Here is a 17,316-nt window from a genome sequence, read left to right as displayed (position 1 = left end):
CTTCTTTGGTAGGAACAGACGTTTTTGATGGAGAAAACTGTAGTCACCAGCTGACATAAGAGCAAGGCAACACAACATTGTCTTGCAGCTTTCTGGACTGTGACAGATGCTGAAAAAACTCAGAGAAAATCCTGCAGTTCTGGAGGTATAGAATCTGTGCTTTACCCAAGATAGTCTAAATGAAATAATTCAGGCAAATCTGAAAATATCTAAGCTTAGAGCACAGTGTGCTAATGACTGCTTATGCTCTCTACAAGGTGTTGATGTCATTGAACTGGAGGCACTAATTGGTGTATTCAACCATTTTCAAGTCAGGGAATGAATCAATTTACAGCTTGTTTGCAACAAATGGAACAAGCAGAAATATTTTTAGATGCACTGTTAGTAAAGAAAGATTTATGTTTTTGTTATCTGCATTATTATTTGACAACTCAGATGATCAGGAGGAAAGAAAGTAGACAAGTCAACAGCAAATTCACAAATCTTTCTGCATTTCATCAAAATCAGTCAACTTCTCAACTTTGTAGGCCACATATATCTGCTTGTGTCTGTATGTGTGGATGGATATGTGCGTGTGTGCGAGTGTATACCTGTCCTTTTTTCCCCCTAAGGTAAGTCTTTCCGCTCCCGGGATTGGAATGACTCCTTACCCTCTCCCTTAAAACCCACTTCCTTTCGTCTTCCCCTCTCCTTCCCTCTTTCCTGATGAGGCAACAGTTTGTTGCGAAAGCTTGAATTTTGTGTGTATGTTCGTGTTTGTTTGTGTGTCTATCGACCTGCCAGCGCTTTTGTTCGGTAAGTCACCTCATCTTTGTTTTTATATATAATTTTTCCCACGTGGAATGTTTCCTTCCATTATTTTGTTTATAGAGTCAGTTTCTCTTAATTTTCCCATGTATGTGATATTATGTAATGTGATGTATTTGTGTGTGTATATTTTACAGTTTTGTGATTTCTGATTTTACACTTGTCAATAAATAAGAGTGGAGCAGAGCACCACGCTATCAGTAGTATGCATTCATTAAGTCGACAGCCTGTAGTTACTATTTTGCCACTGACCTTGCCGCACTGATAACACTGGTTCCCATCAGATCACCAAAGTTAAGCACTGTCAGACTGGGCTAGCACTTGAATGGGTGACCATTTGGTCTGCTGAGCGCTGTTGGCAAGTGAGGTGCACTCAGCCCTCGTGAGGCAAACTGAGGAGCTACTTGATTGAGAAGTAGCGGCTTCGCACTCGGAAACTGACATACGGCCGGGAGAGTGGTGTGCTGACCACATGCCCCGCCATATCGGCATCCGATGACGCCTACGGGCTGAGGATGACATGGCGGCCAGTCGGTACTGTTGGGCCTTCATGGCCTGTTCGGGAGGAGTTTAGTTTTTTCTTTGTAGCTACTATTTTACCAGTTATCAATAAAAATGTAGACAACTTTGTGTCCGAGTTGCTGTTTCAGCAGTCATTATATTCATATCATGTAGGCAATATCTATTTAACTATCAAAATGTACAGTACTTGTCAGAATTGTGTAAATTTATGTATTAGCAGGCCACCAGAGAACTTTGCAATATTGTGCTGATTAGTGTAACTTGATAACCTCATTTGAAAATTTAGACTACTGCTTCTTAAAGCTGCTCACCAGACAAGGAACACCGAGTTTAAATAAATATGAAGAGAGCAAATCTCAGTTATTGCTTTATGGTGTACTTTGTTTAACATGTGTCCATCAAGTCCACTGATACAGGGACAAGTCAAGATGAGTAGCTATGTAACTACCGAAGACAAGTTCCAGATTAGCAGGCTTACAAAAGTTGTTAAATAAGGAACACAAGCTTGGATTGGGGGCAGAAAGCAGCCATGTCTGTTCCAAAGGATCTCATCATTAGCCATAATAGATTTAAAGAAACCATAGAACAGCTTAATCTGGATGATCAGATGGAGAATTGAACCCCACCAAAGAATTTTAAGTCCTCTGCCACTTTGTTAAATGATAAAACATATCTATCAGGATATTGTTTACTTGAGAAATAGGTAGAATGTACACAAAAAATTGTGTATGCTTGAGGTTTTAATCAATATATATGATATTAAGCTTAAGGTGTTGATTGATTCAGAGAATGAGATTATTACTAGAAATGGAGTGACATGTTTAAGAACAAGAATGTAGAAAAATACCCAATTCCTTAGAGTAAGAGCCAGAATAGGCACTTGAGGAAAAACGACACTCTGGAGTTTAAAATGGCTTGTCATACAAAGGAATGTTGTTTTTTCTTTGTACTATAATTTAATTTAAGTGTGATCCTGGGTAGAAATTGGTTGGTTCACTCACTAGCTTGCCATTACTTAATAAGGGGAATGTTGAAGTTTCTCGTCTGTGGAAATGTAGTAGAAACAGCATTTTCAGGGTGTATGGATACTAATAACCAGTCTTTTAGAAATAACTTTCTGCAAGCAAATCTGTAAGACCATGATTCAGATAGGCTGAAGGGATAGGACAGTCAACAAGTAAGAACATAAATAAATAAATAAATAAATGTGGAACCTAAAATAAAAAAAAGGGGCAGCTTGATATGAGCAAAGCATTTCATGACAAGTGTATTGTTGGAGCTTCTTATTGTTAACTTACGAGTGTGTACACATTACTATCAAAGCCAGTTAACAAGGCAGACACTGCACAGTGAAGCTATGGTCTGCTGTCAGGAGATGGTACCACTTAGGACAACAGAAGAGTTGAAAAAGGTACTTGGCAAGCAGCCACGGTATTGGCCAGCGTGTGCTAGCATCAAGTCAGGTGGAATTCAACGAACGGTGGTGCCAGTGATGATTGCATGTTGTATCCTTTCAATGCTTTGTGTTAAATGTGTGGTGGGGCAAGTTGTGAAACAAACACTAACTTGAAAATACTGTATTATATTTTTGTGCTGTCTCAAAAACAAAAAGCACAGAACTTCACTTGTAACAATGAAAAGCCAAGAAATATTAAAACAGAAGTAAAATTATCCCTTAAAGAAAAGCAATAGAAACACTGAGATGTTCTTTCTACTTATTACAAATCTGTAGTCGCCCCCTCCCCGAGAGAGAGAGAGAGAGAGAGAGAGAGAGAGAGAGAGAGAGAGAGGGGGGGGGGGGAGGAGATACTTGCACTATAACTTCCACTTTCTCTAAATGTGCAGGGTAAATTTTAACTTTTATTGGGTGCAAGTTACTATAGTTACGTCAGAGCCACAAGCAGTTGAGAAAGAACTTACACAATTAGTAGAGGAACTAGGCATGTAAACTGGAAGTTTTCTTTGATAGTGCACCACATCAAATAAGATTTCTATCATTTATGACAAAATGTGTAAATATAATTACACATCAGTAAACTCAGACAAACTTACAAAATACTGATAAAAGTCTATAATTCCATACAAGATACTTTGTAAACTTACTTTTTTTATCAGCATGTGGAGCAGAATCTCCACTACCAGCAAATTCAGTACTAACATGGACACTAATTCATTCTTATGATGATGTACATTAATATTAACAACTTGTTAAATAATAATAATAAAATAAAAAAAATAATAAAAATTGTACACGATTTTGGTAGCATCATTCATTAAAATCAGTGTAGAAATTTCTTCGTGGCACCAAGTACCTCAAAGAAACACTATACTTAAGGGAAAGAACTGGTAATATTTACTACTGTTATTCCATTTTCAAAGACCATTTCTTTTTCCTTTTAGTCATTCATGTGATGCCACACGAGGGCACTCAAACATGTCATTATATCGTTTTCAAATGACAAGCAAAAAATATCCAAAATTACCAGAGTTTTCAATTAATTACAACTCTAAGTTACAACATTGGAAAAGTCACACATTTGCAACAGTCATATTTTTTGGTCACCACTTTGTAAATACCTTGAGTAATGAACTGATATAAAACATCACTTACTCCCTTTCAGCCACATGTGCACCACGGCATGTATCACTAGGTACATTTATTTTTCTGTTATGCACAGAGAGTAACCCAAGTTGCAGAAAAATATTATATAAAAATATCCAGAGCTTGGTTGTTTTGCATTTAACAACACATATCAAAATGGTCTACTGAAATTGCCAACTTCAGATCAGTAAGAATGTAGGATTTTTCTAGCACAGAATATGCCATACTGTTCAGAAATGAAATGGGATATTTACTGCTGCTTACTAGAACCACTGTCACAGCTGGAGACTGCTTCTTCCGTGTTGCTCTTCCTCCTCTTCTTGCTGGGCCTGCAAAGAAACATCTGGAATAAACTGTGAGGGATGGCTCAAAATAGACAGAATTGTGAAATGGCTTAATTTCTTTTTTCTTTTTATTTTTTGATGTTCACATCTCTCATGCAACTAATGACACAGAATTTGAAATACAATTTGTACACAAAAGATCTAACACTTATCATACTAACAGTGAGAACAACAGACTTAACTGATACTAGTAACTTCCCCCTTTTCGCATACCTATGGGGATCCTTACAGTAGCAGATACAAACGGTAAAACTGTATTTTATTGATGAAGATCACAACAGTTCCTCAGACAAGGTAAACAAATCCCCAAAACAAAAGCTCTCAGTTCCATGGACACACTATTTAAACACACAAACATTATTTCGAAACTCAACCATTTGTCAGTCAAATTCTGACACAATAGGGGGAAGATATCCGGTATATGGTTGTCATTATATTCAGTTTAGTTCATTTACAAAGTTCAACTTCCTTTTTTACAAAAATATGACCCAGTCTTTGTTAGCAGACAGTTTCCAATGATTTATAATTGTCTGATTTTGTAAAAAACTTCAAAAAGTGTGTACTACTAATAGCAGGAATGCACAAATTACAAGTTACATTATGTCCCTTTTCACAGCTCAGTATTAAGGATGAGTTCAACTATAGTGAACACACTTGTTTGTTAGGGGTATGTATAAAGTTGAGAGAGAACAGGCATAGAAAGCATTTTTGAAATTTTAAAATAAATTAAAACTGCATGTAAAACAAGGAAAGTTGTTGTTCGTAAAATTTTATAGATAGGAGGAGCTGCAGTGTTTGCACGCTATGCCGCCACTTGATTTCACAGATCAAACATAATTAATGGAAATATGCATTTGCTGTTCAGTAGGGAGTTATGAGAATAAACTTTGAAATCAACTGGCAGTTCTTAAGCAAATTTCTCAATCATATATTACTTTTATCTTGCTGAAACTTTGATGTGCATCTACACAACCATGGCAGGTTGAAAAAAGTTCATACTTGTGCGCTTTTATGTCACTTCCACAGTGTGGCAGCTTTGGTCCCGAGCACATCTAATGTCAAAGAAATACTTAATGCAGCAGTTAGAATTACATGTGAACAGCACTCCTTCGCTGAGACAAACTTCTCATCTTTCAATCAAATAATGTATAAGTCAATGAAATAGTAATACTTGAATGCAAACACAGGACACAGTTATACAGAAACAAATTCAAATTTGTCATCTTGCTTCTCTATCACATTTATCACTTTTGAATTTAATGTCCCACCTCCCAAAATTTTCAATGAAATATGCAACAAGTAATAGAAGTTGTTGCTACTTTTGGGAAATTCTTGTTGCAACATGTTACACAAAAAACACATTAACAAAACAATTTAAGGGAATCCAGCAAGACCCCAGAAAGTTACTGTGATTGCACTGAAGATTATTTTTTGGAACTCCGCAAACATGTCAAAGAACAAAACAACTGAATATTTCTTGTGTGTGGTATGGAAGCATTCAAGAAAAGAAAAACTGTAACCTCTGTCAAGCCAAGCCTGCCAGGATATAACACTTCTCACTTCCCATCATGGGACAGTGCTGCATTATGCTTACAAATATTACACTATTTATTTGCTAGACAGCTTCTGTGACATTACTGAATGTGTCTATCACAGTTCAGAAATGAAAAACCCCACATTAAAAAGGAAAACCTCTCACAATTTATTATGAACTGAAATTAAGTGACTGATCCACCAAAATTTCTGCACCCTTCCAAATAATATTCAAACTGTGACAATATACTAGGTGGCCTAAAGAATGAAAGCAATAACAGGAGAAAAATGGAAACAGCTCAGTGCTGGACAAATCCCTCTATTACACACCATTCTCATGTGATCCACAATACACAATGAAAATTAGATAAAACTGTTCGTACTGTTTTATTTGTACTGATACGGTTTTCAACCATCTCCTGCTTGTCCTAACAGAAGGCACCAATTTTTGATTTTACTAATTGTCTGCTTTCTACCTCTGACTTGCCACAGTGTAAAGTTTGGGGACCAATTTGTTCTCAGAAACTCCAGTCCTGGAAGCAGTACATTTGCTGCTGAATGACTGCTTGGAAATGTCATGTGGGACTAGATATATAAGTTTTTAACGAATCTATTGTTAAAACAACCATGCAAACACAAAAGAGATACTGGAACCTATATGTTATAACAGCAAATGCTGATAGCTTCTGAAGAACACAATACTGCCAATCTCCTCCATTTCACCGCTAAATGAACGTTTCAGATGCTCTACAAAAGAGCAACGTAGGGGAAACTATACTTAAATGAGATTCATTTAACTGAAATTACAGAAGATATTACATACTGAGATTCAGAGAGAATGTGACGAGCTTTGATTTGAAAGACAATTACACCAATAAAATTCACTATACACAGTATTTTTTTTACACTGGAATCAATTAAATATTAGCACTATAATAGGCTTGAGTGACTTTAACAAAAAAGGAAGAAAGTAAGTTTGACATCAAATACCCGTTATATTCCTGAAATATTACTTTCTGTATGTGAATAACACAAACATACATAGGTAACTGCAAGATAAACTGGAATGCAATATTAATTACATCAAACAAGCCTAAAGATTTATAGATCTGGGATGCCATCAGATGTATTATGTGCACAACTTCAATTTTCTGTAAATTACAAGCTTCGGAGTGTACAGCAATATTCTGATAGCACTTCAAATTATACGAGCCTGCGTAAAACTGCGGCATTTCATGTGATTACTACTACCACTACATAAACACATTATTTAGAAATTATGGAAATAAAAATCACACATAAAGTCCATTATCTTAATACTCTGTGACATGTTTTCATCTTTGGCAAACCCATTCTGATCCTCCTTTACTTTATGTTTACACTTGAAACAAGCCTACCCTTTAATAGTATAAGTAATATGGACAAAATTTCTCTCCCACAACAGTCAGCCAGTCAGTCACTAACCAAAACTAGTTGACAGTCTTCAGTCTTTAAATAACAATGTCTTCAATTGCTGGGTAATAAACCACAAAATGCGTACATCATTCCCTTCTCCAGGTCTACATTAAATCTCTGCTCATTAGTAATTGTTTAAAAGAGTAAAGAAAAAAAAAGCCATCAAAAAGTGCTATGAGCTTCAGGAGAAGGAAAGAATCTGTACAAACTTCAGCTTTTCAGTTATTAACTATTTCTGCAGTATCAGCTAATGAGAATTCTACTTCCAGTGACGAAACTGTATGTTAGGTACATACATGAAACTGAACACTCATTTTTACACCTTGTTTCTAGCCTAACAGACAACTATAATGATACTCCAGTGACTTTTCCCTTCTGGAATGTGGAATTTTTGATACTACTAAAAACTGTTCAGAAATGATACAGTACACGATTAAAATTTTGAGTGGACCATGATTTATAAGTTCTTGATTACTAAGCTGATCAACAAATTTTGCAATTTGCAAATGGGCAAATGTTCGTTTTACAATTATTAATGTCCTCATCGGCTGACTAGCAGCTTCTTTTACCTGTTTAAGAAACCAACTGTATCGTCTGCCCAATTTACTACTTGGAAATAAAGGTTATTTCAACCGTCTATCTTGTTGTAAGTTGCAGAAAACTGAAGTATTTTTGAGCAAGAATAGTAGAACATTTAACTAGATCTGCAATTTTAAAATTCATCCTATACTTAAAAGGCGAACACACAAATACATCCTTCCCTTTTTTTCACATTCAACCACAGTCCCCCCCAAATATCACTGCCACAAACACTGAAATTAATGATTACACATTCAACTGACAACTGGGAATGTAATCTTTTTGTTGATAGAAACAAGAAAGATAACTGAAGTGATATTACACATTAAATGCTTTGCTTTATAAATATTTATGAATAAAAACAACTATACTACATTATATAGATTAATTTTTGAATAGGTAACCTGAAATAAATATAAACTAGTTTAACAGAATATCCATTCACACGCTTAACTCTACTATAGTACAGGCAATTCCAAACTCTGGTCCAAAACATAACCTGTAAATACTAGTCGTCATAAAAATAGCTACATAAATAAAATATTTACTAGCACAAAAAGATTTACAGCTCAGCAGAAATAAAAGGAAAATTTTCATATACAGGCTCCCCACCTAAGGTGAGAAATTTACAGGCACTCACACTGAACATTAAACTTTTCAAGTAATAAAATACAAAATCTTAACAAAAATTTGTGCATTACTGAAATGATAATACAAGCAGCAAAACACATCACCACTCATTCCCAATCAACTCACATTTGTGACAAAGGTATGAAAGAACAACACTGCTGCTGTATCACAAACTTTTTTTTTTCGTTCCTTCGAATCTGACCATTTTCCTTTCATCACTATGTTGAATAAAAATCCATACAGCCTCAACAGCAAGAAATTGCCCCCACCCCAGTACATCTCTAAATTTGGTGGCTAACAGGTGAAGGTTTACACAAAATGTGTACAACTCAAGAACCCCTCTAATAACAATTTTGGGTAATGGAATTGGTGATTTGTGAATGCAATATCAGCAGTAGTTATTTTTTAAAATAAGAAACATATGCTCCACTGTACCAAGTGAACAACAGAATAAGACTACTGTCTAAACTAATGCTTGTTTAATTCCTGTAATTCATCTGTATTGGTTTGAAATTACAAGTAAGAAAGATAAATGATTTCAAGGTCACACAGAATGCCTACCAACAAAAAGATGGATTGCTCTAAATTTTGCCAAGAGGAGCAATTTATTAGTAACAGCCAAACACTTACATATTTGATGCACTTCTAAACAAAATAACAGGTCTTGTTCCACTTCACTTGCAACACACAGTAATTGACACTTTGAGAGGTTTGTTTTCTTTAAAAGTTGACCACATTTCGAATGTTGTAGAAGAAAAGACAAGAAAAATTCCTGGAGCAAAACATTTAAAAATTACTTTTAAGTATATTTTTAAAAAAACATCCAATCCAATAAGGGGGCAGCCCACGCAGCAAATTTAACTCCTATATGATGTAACGCAGTACATCACATTTACCCAGGGCAATGTTTGTCAACTGATAGTATCTATACTCCAAAACCGTCACTGAACACCATTTTCTCAATGGGACAAACATCACCAGTTACATTTTTCGAAACACCTGCACACAAAATTTGCCAACTATTCATCTCAAAGAGTCGGTGGACAAAAAACACAGACTTAATGCTAGCAGAAATAATGAAAATGTCATAATCGCTCCCAACTAACACAGTCTGTTTAGCATTTATAAAACACCAACCAGTCCACAGTAATTTAACCACAGTGACATCATTACCCAACATGCATAAATTAATGTATTACACTGAAAAGAGATATCCTATATGCCGACAGTGCAGCACAAACACCTCCAGGGTTTGATGATCTCTTTCTTGATCAAACACGGTTAGAGAAGTAACAGTAAGCAATCCAGCCTCCGCCCATAACAAGCCCAAGACCAAAACCAACAGCTAATGGCTTTGACAGAGACCTCCACAGTTGTTCTGAACGTTCGGCAGCTTCTTGTTTACGCTTTATTTCACGTATACGTCCTGTCAGCCTCAAAAGCCGCTCCTGGCGCTCATGCCTTCGATGTCGTAGCTGAGGTGTATCATCACTGTGGAAATGAAATACATTATAATTTACTTTACTGAGATACACATAATACATTAATTTACATGTAAACAGAATCAATTATGTTAAATACTGTGTAATCAAACATGGGAAAGAAGGCAAAGCATTAGAAATAAGTTACACTAATAAATCACTGTCGCTTCCTCTCTCTGGCCTTGCTGTGGTGCTGCCCCAGACTCTTCTCACCTTGCTTAAAGTGCAGGAGGATGGAAATATATATTTGTAGCGTTGTACGTGTTTGCGAGATATGTGGAACTATGTTAGCTGAAAGAAGCATGTGTATTATCTGACAATGTGCCATAGTCGGTTTAGGACAATTTTTACTTCCTTGATATTTTATTTCCTATGATACAACCAGGACATTCTTTGAGAGGTGTATCCATGAGAGTTGTAGGAGCTGGGGATTTCAGATCCATAATTTTCAATACACAATGAACAAAATTCTTCATGACCACACAGGTTGTGTACCTCATAAATTTGTAATGAAAAAAGAACCTCACTCAATGTCAGAACGAAAAGAAAATACACTTTTTAGTCACAACAATCAAACTAAAGAGGCGATAAGAAGAAATGTGAGAAAGATGCTCAAGATACAAAGTAGCAACATGATGAGTTTCGAATATTTTACTTACGAAATTTGAAATGGGAGACTTTAATATTAGTCAAGTTTAGATAGAAGACGAGTGAAATTCATTGCTCCATTTACATATTTTTACACATAAGAGCGGCCATTCATAGTTTAGACAATCACCAATCTGAATGCATATTAGTAGAGACAATGACTTCTCATACAAATTTTTAGTACCATATTTACTGAGTGGACTGGACAGTGTACTTTATTAAAATGTCATTCATGTTAGTTTTAAACATCTAAGTATTATAAAAAAGTTAAAAGCATGAACGAAGTGTTTGATTTAGATACTTTTAATTTGAAGTTCTTCTTCTGGTGGCATTATTTCTTGGTTGATAACACAGAAGAGCTTTCTGTGTGATGCTAAATGAATTAATGACTTTATTGTTATTTGATGAAGCTGAATATGGTTCATGTGATAAAATGAGGAAGAGGTGAATGTGGGTGCCACTGTGACAGAATACCCCTGCTATATGATGATGAACTAGGCACATTGACTTTGCATCTCCAAGTAGTAGCAGAGGACAAAGGCACAATTGTATTAAATCTTAAAATGATTTGAAAAATAAATTAAAAGTAAGGTAATATGTATGGACAACCATACCAGCATTGGTCTTAGGCAATTTAAGGAAGCAATGGAAAATCTACACTGGGTGGTCGGATGGAGATTTGAATAATCATCCTCCTGTATGCCAGTACAGTGTCTTACCATTGTGCCATATCACTAATTTCTGAATATTCTACATGCACATATTTTGTTATCTAGGTGACGGTACAGAACTGTATCAAATGCTTTCTGGAAGACTACAAACCACAGGATCAACCACTGTCTGTTGGCTTCTGGATCTCTTATATTAAGCTGGGTTTAACGAGATCAGTGCTTGTGTAAACCATGTTAATACCTACATGGAAGTCTGTTAGTCTCTTGATAAAGCATTCACAAACCAGTACTACCTATGTTACAAAATTTGATACAAAATCAATCTTAGTGATATCGGTCTTCTGACTCTTCCTATCGACTGGAACAACCAGCACCTTCTTCTAAACAAGGGGGGTGAGATCCTCCTGTATTCAAGAAACAATATAACTGACACCCAATAACATACTGTGGCCTTTCTTCTATCAACTGATTTCAGTTAATTCCACACTCATGCTTGTGTGTCTTTTCAGATTCACTTGCCAGAAAAATGAAGGAACTGCATTACAAACTACTTTGGTGCAAGTTTCAAAAACAGAATTCAGTATTTTGGTCTTTGTTTAATCATTGTTTTGGGTGCCATAATGTAGAATGAGCATTTGGGAAGAAGAAGAAGAAGTAGAAGAAGAAGAAGTAGACCGTTTCGTTAACTGATAGGACCAAAATGTTCTTGGATTTTTGTGAAGTCAACAGTTCATGCTTTCAGATTCGAGCTGTCCATTTGCTTATTTTGACTACATTCTATTTTGTCAGCAGTGGTTCTTCTTTGTTTGAAGCTGCTGTGCAGTCATCTCTGCTTTTGTACTAGATATGTAATATTATTATTGAATCATGATGTGTCCTCCTCAAACTTCATAATGTGTTCCATTGCCCTTACTTATGAACCACATGGCTTACAATAACATGTAAATTATGTTTTGAATCATAACCACATATGATGTCAGAGTATTGTATCACTGAATGTGGTTTGAAGCAATTGTGTTCAGAGTTATTTCGAGTATTAGCTGTAGGATTCGTCAGTTGGTTGGTTGGTTTTGAAAAGGGGGGGGGGGGGGGGGGAGGTGAGACTGACCAAACTGCTAGGTCATTTGGTCCCTCGTTCTAATTAAAATAATTCCACTATCAGGCGTCGAAAACCAGTCCTAAAAATCGATATGTCTCCACTACAGTGAGTGGATCGTCATTAAGGTAAAGTTCTGGTTCTGGATGAACAGTGCAATGCTGACACACGACTTCGTGGCTGAAAAATGAAAGCCATGGGCTAGAGCCCGTGACTGTGCCTTTAGCTGCTGCTAAGCAACACCAGTACTGGAGGAGCAGTACGAAATGAATTAGTCATCTGCATACAGAGAAGGTGAGACCAACGGCCCTACAGCTGCTGCTAGGCCATTAATAGCCACTAAAAACAGAGACACTCAATACGTAGGCCTGTAGAACACCATTCTCCTGAATATAGAGGTGTGGGTTGGAGTGGGCGGGTGGTGGTGGTGGTGGGGGGGGGGGGGGGGTAACTATGGGAGGCACCGACTTGGACATGGAAAGTACAGAGCGACAGGAAGTTTTGGACAGAAATCGGGAGCAGGCCCTGGAGACCCCACTCATACAACGTGGCAAGGTCATGTCGTATGCTTTACGGAAGTAAAAAAAGACAGCAACCAGGTGCTGGCGTCTGAAAAAGACTGTACAGATGGCAAACTCGACGGACACAAGATTATCAGTGGTAGGCCACCTGACTCCAGGACCCAACCCAACCGCCGACACACCATACGTTCCAGCAGCTTACAAAAGGAAAGTGGGTGAGGCTGATGGGCTGGTAGCTATCCACATCAAGTGGGTTTTGACCAGGTTTGAGCACCAGAACGATGGTGCTCTCCCATCATTGCGCTGGAAAGACGGCATCGCACCAGATCCGGTTGAAGACGATGGTGAGATGTCACTTGTAGTCAGACAAGAGATATTTAATCATCTGACTGTTGCTCCAATATGGCCCAGGAGCTGTGTTGGGGCAATGTGCAAGGGTGCATTATAGGGTTCAGAGTGAACAAGAGGAATTCCCTTTCCATCCACCGTTTGAGGGTGCAAAAGGCTGGGGGGGTAGTTGCCCGATGCAGACGCTCGAGCATAGTGCTCAGCAAAGTGTTTGGCAATCGCGTTTGTGTTGGTACATAACATGCCATTCATGTTTATACCAGGGACACCTGTTGGAGGTCTGGTACACAAAAAAACGTCTGATCTTCGTCCAGACTTGGGAAGATGACGTATGGCACCAAATGGTCGACACGTATCTCTCCCAACACTCCTGTTTCCGTCATTTTCTAAGCTGGCGAACGCGGTCACGGAGCCACTTAAAAGGCTACTAGGTGCTCTAGGGAAGGGAGCCGCTTATGTCACTTTAGTGCTCACCGACGCTCTTTAACTGCCTCAGTGACTTCCAAAGACCACCAAGGGACTGTCTTTCGCCAGGAGCACCCTAGAGAATGAGGGATTGCGTTTTCCACTGCAGAAACGATCATTGTAGTGACCTGGTCGACGACAACATTGATGTCACCATGTGGGGGAGAGATTTGGCGGTGACAGCAGATGTGAAGACTTCCCAGTCTGACTTGTTGAATGTCCATATGGGTAGGTGTCCGTGGGCATGATGCTGGGGAAGTGACAGGAATATGGGCAAATGGTCACTACCACACAGGTCTTTATGTGCTCTCCAGTGGATAGATGGGAGAGGGCCAGGACTGCAAACCAGAAGATCAGTGGCCGAATATGTGCCATGTGCCTCACTGAAATGTGTGGAGGCACCTGTATTTAAGAGGCAGAGGTCAAGTTGTGACAGTAAATTTTCAACCTCCCTCCCTCCACCAGTAAGCATGGCGCCACCCCACATTTGTGTTAAAATCTCCCAGGAGTAGGAAAGGTTTAGGGAGTTCATCCATCAGTGCAGCCAATACATTCAGGGGTACTGCACCATCTGGAGGGAGATATACATTGCAGACAGTTATTTCCTCCGTCATCCTTATCCTGACAGCTACAGCTTCAAGAGGGGTTTTGAAGGGGCACAGGTTCACTACATATTTAGTTCAGGACATAGACACAAACTCCACCTGACACACTATTTTAGTCACTATGGTTCCCGTAATTTCCCTAATAGCCACGGAGGGCAGGGGTCTGTGTTGCCGGGAACCAGATTTCCTGGAGGGCAATGGAGAAAACAGGTGTAAAGCTTAACAGTTGCCATAGCTCAGCCAGGTGGTGGAAAAAACGGCCACACTGGAGGATTATGTGATCATGAGACTGGGAAGGCATGAAACACTCAATGAGGCAGTCTATGCCTCAGGGACACCTGCTGCCACCTGATGAGTACCAGTGCGATTGACATCCATTGTGTCTGAGGGTCCAGCGAGATCTAGGTCCTCAGCGGATGCCAGAATTGCCACATCATCCTCAGACACAGACCTTGTAGGTAGTGGTGGTGTGGGTGCCACCACAGTGCCTCTGTTCTTTGGGGTCTTTTTCTTTTTAGGTTTCTCTCACCGCTCCTTTGGTTTGTCCAACTGGGAGGGCTTTACTGATTTAGTCTCAGGGACTGAGGACCATGAAGCTTTATGACCAGCTAGATACCTGTGGCTGCTTGAGCCACTGGCGGGAGTCAGCTTTGCCACTGGTAGGAACCTAGGAAGGGAGTGACCGAAGGGATCCCTTCCTGGCAAGAGGAACCGACGGAGACATATGCTTCTCCGGCTGAGAAGTGGGGACTGACGTCCCCGGTGGTTGGAGGGGTGTTTCTCCTGAAGGAGATTGTACAGGAGCAACAGGGAGGGAAGTGCCCCCCACCATCAAGGGGGCAGGTGGAGTCTGATGGCTCTGAGAGCCAACTGTATGCAGTGGAACAGATGATGGTAGAACCATTGTTGTAGCGGCGGCGTAGGTTGATGTCATACGCACAGGATGTAGCCTCTCATATTTTCTCTTAGCCTCAGTGTAGGCCAGTCGGTCCAGGGTCTAGTATTCCATTATTTTTCTTTCTTTCTGGAGAATCCAACAGTCTGACAAGCAAGGCGAATGGTACTCTCTGCAGTTGACGCAGATGGGAGGCGGGACACAGGGAGTACTGGGAGTGAAGCACATCCACAATCCCAACAGGTGACGCTGGAAGTACAGCGGGAAGACATATGGCCGAACTTCCAGCACTTAAAGCACTGCATTAGGGGAGGGATATATGGCTCGACATCACAGCAGTAGACCATCACCTTGACCTTCTTGGGCAATGTGTCACCCTCGAAGGCCAAGATGAAGGCACCAATGGCAACTTGATTATCCTTCGGACCCTTGTGGATGCGCCAGAAGAAATGGACACCTTGCCGCTCTAAATTGACGCGCAGCTCATCGTCAAACTGCAAAAGAAGGTTCCTGCGAAATACGATACCCTGGACCATATTAAAGCTCTTATGGGGCGTGATGGAAACAGAAACATCCCCCAGCTTGTCACAGGTGAGTAGTGTGTGACTGGGCAGAGGATGCTGTTTTTATCAAGACCAACCCTGACTGCATTTTGCAGAAGCCCTCCACCTCCTCAAACTTGTCCTCTAAATGCTTCACAAAAAAACCGAGGTTTCACTGACAACAAAAATTCCCCATCAACTCTCGTACATACGAGGTACCAAGGTGAATAAACTTTGCCTTAACCTCCTGGTGTTCCTCCCATGGTATGACCGGGGGGAGAGGGGGTAGGGGGTGGGGGGACGATTTGGGGTTGTATTTCTTAACATTGAAGTTAGACCTTGACTGCTTAGTGAGACTGCTGGTGTTTGACCACCAGCAAGAGATGATGTACTATGCTCCATGGTGTGTCATCCACCCTCATGCCACCCACTCCTACCAGGGGCCCTCCCCACAGGCACCAACCAGCCGCAGCAAAGGCCACCTGGCAGGATGGCCATTGTCGGGAGTCCCGATGCCCCTGGGTGATGGGCACCTACTCCTTGGCATATGTGGGGAGTTAATGGTACAGGCATCAGCAGAGTGATCCCTGTGTGGTCAGGGGGCTACAACCAACAGGGTACATAGCGGCCCCACCACAACGGACTGGCTACCGTGCGGGATATCAGGTGCAAACAAGCTAACAAGTCCATTATCGCTGACGGCACAGAAAGCGATACTGCACAGAGGTTGGGGGAAAAAACACCCAGGAGTGTGACCTTGCCCAACAGCTGGAGAATGAGCAGAAGTGCAGCTCCATGTCGACGAAGGATGCGAGAGGTCTCGGCCCATGATTGACACTATGCACCATGTAAGGTGCCTCTCCCTATTGGCTCGCTCTTCAGGAAAATTTTGAAAAATGGAGGTCAAATCCTACAGGGGCCATCACACAAAGGCTGAAACATGTGAGGCTACTTTTAGTCACCTCTTACGACAGGCAGGAATACCTCGGGACTATTCTAAGCCCAGACCCTCATCACCGGAGAAGAGACAGCGGGTGGCCAAGTAGCAGCGGTACAAAACACACACACACACACACACACACACACACACACAGCTTACTACTTGCTGTTTGCCTAACCATTTTGCTATCACACTTCTTAGGCGAATGTATCTTTCTACCTTTCTTAATGTTTTTTTGAACACCACTGGTTAATGACACACTAAGTTCATGCCTGTTTGCTGCCAGCAGATCCAATGTTTCCTTCTGAACTGCTCTAAATAATTTTCAGAAAACACGATCAGCACAGCATCACATTATCATTTGTCCCTGCATCCCACTCCAAACGTGTGTCTACCTTTCTACTATAAATAAGTGTGTCTTCCAGTCTGTATATGGCTGACTGAAATCTCTCAGCTCTCTCTGAAGTGTTTCACCACTTTGATACTTTGTGTGTGTAGATTAAAGTGTAACATCCAATTACTATTTTAGGCCCGCCTTTGGCACCTATCTTCACCCAGATTATCTTCTATTCAAATTATTTATTTCATTAGACTTTACAAAGCCTTTTATACTAATAAATAAGCCACTACCA

At 39.8% G+C, this 17,316-nt stretch overlaps 1 protein-coding gene across 4 annotated transcripts in view; it reads right to left on the bottom strand.

The window, feature by feature from the left end:
• Nucleotides 1–2,891: 2,891 nt before the first annotated feature.
• The window catches only part of LOC124614058 (tyrosine-protein phosphatase non-receptor type 2-like), a 68,661-nt gene continuing 54,236 nt past the window's right edge, over nucleotides 2,892–17,316 (bottom strand). For 2 of the 4 annotated variants that reach the window (XM_047142891.1, XM_047142892.1), the window contains exon 9: nucleotides 4,322–9,963. In XM_047142891.1, coding sequence (XP_046998847.1) covers nucleotides 9,744–9,963 — 220 coding nt within the window. In that variant the 3' untranslated portion in view covers nucleotides 4,322–9,743. Of the gene's footprint in view, nucleotides 4,261–4,321; nucleotides 9,964–17,316 lie in introns of those variants that run through there. The other 2 variants (XR_006979688.1, XM_047142893.1) reach the window with 2 other exon arrangements.

Source organism: Schistocerca americana, chromosome 4 (assembly GCF_021461395.2).
Source record: "Schistocerca americana isolate TAMUIC-IGC-003095 chromosome 4, iqSchAmer2.1, whole genome shotgun sequence".
NCBI classification, from domain to species: domain Eukaryota; kingdom Metazoa; phylum Arthropoda; class Insecta; order Orthoptera; family Acrididae; genus Schistocerca; species Schistocerca americana.
The sequence above is the reverse complement of the archived record's forward strand: the minus strand, read 5'-3'. Positions and strand labels throughout refer to the sequence as shown.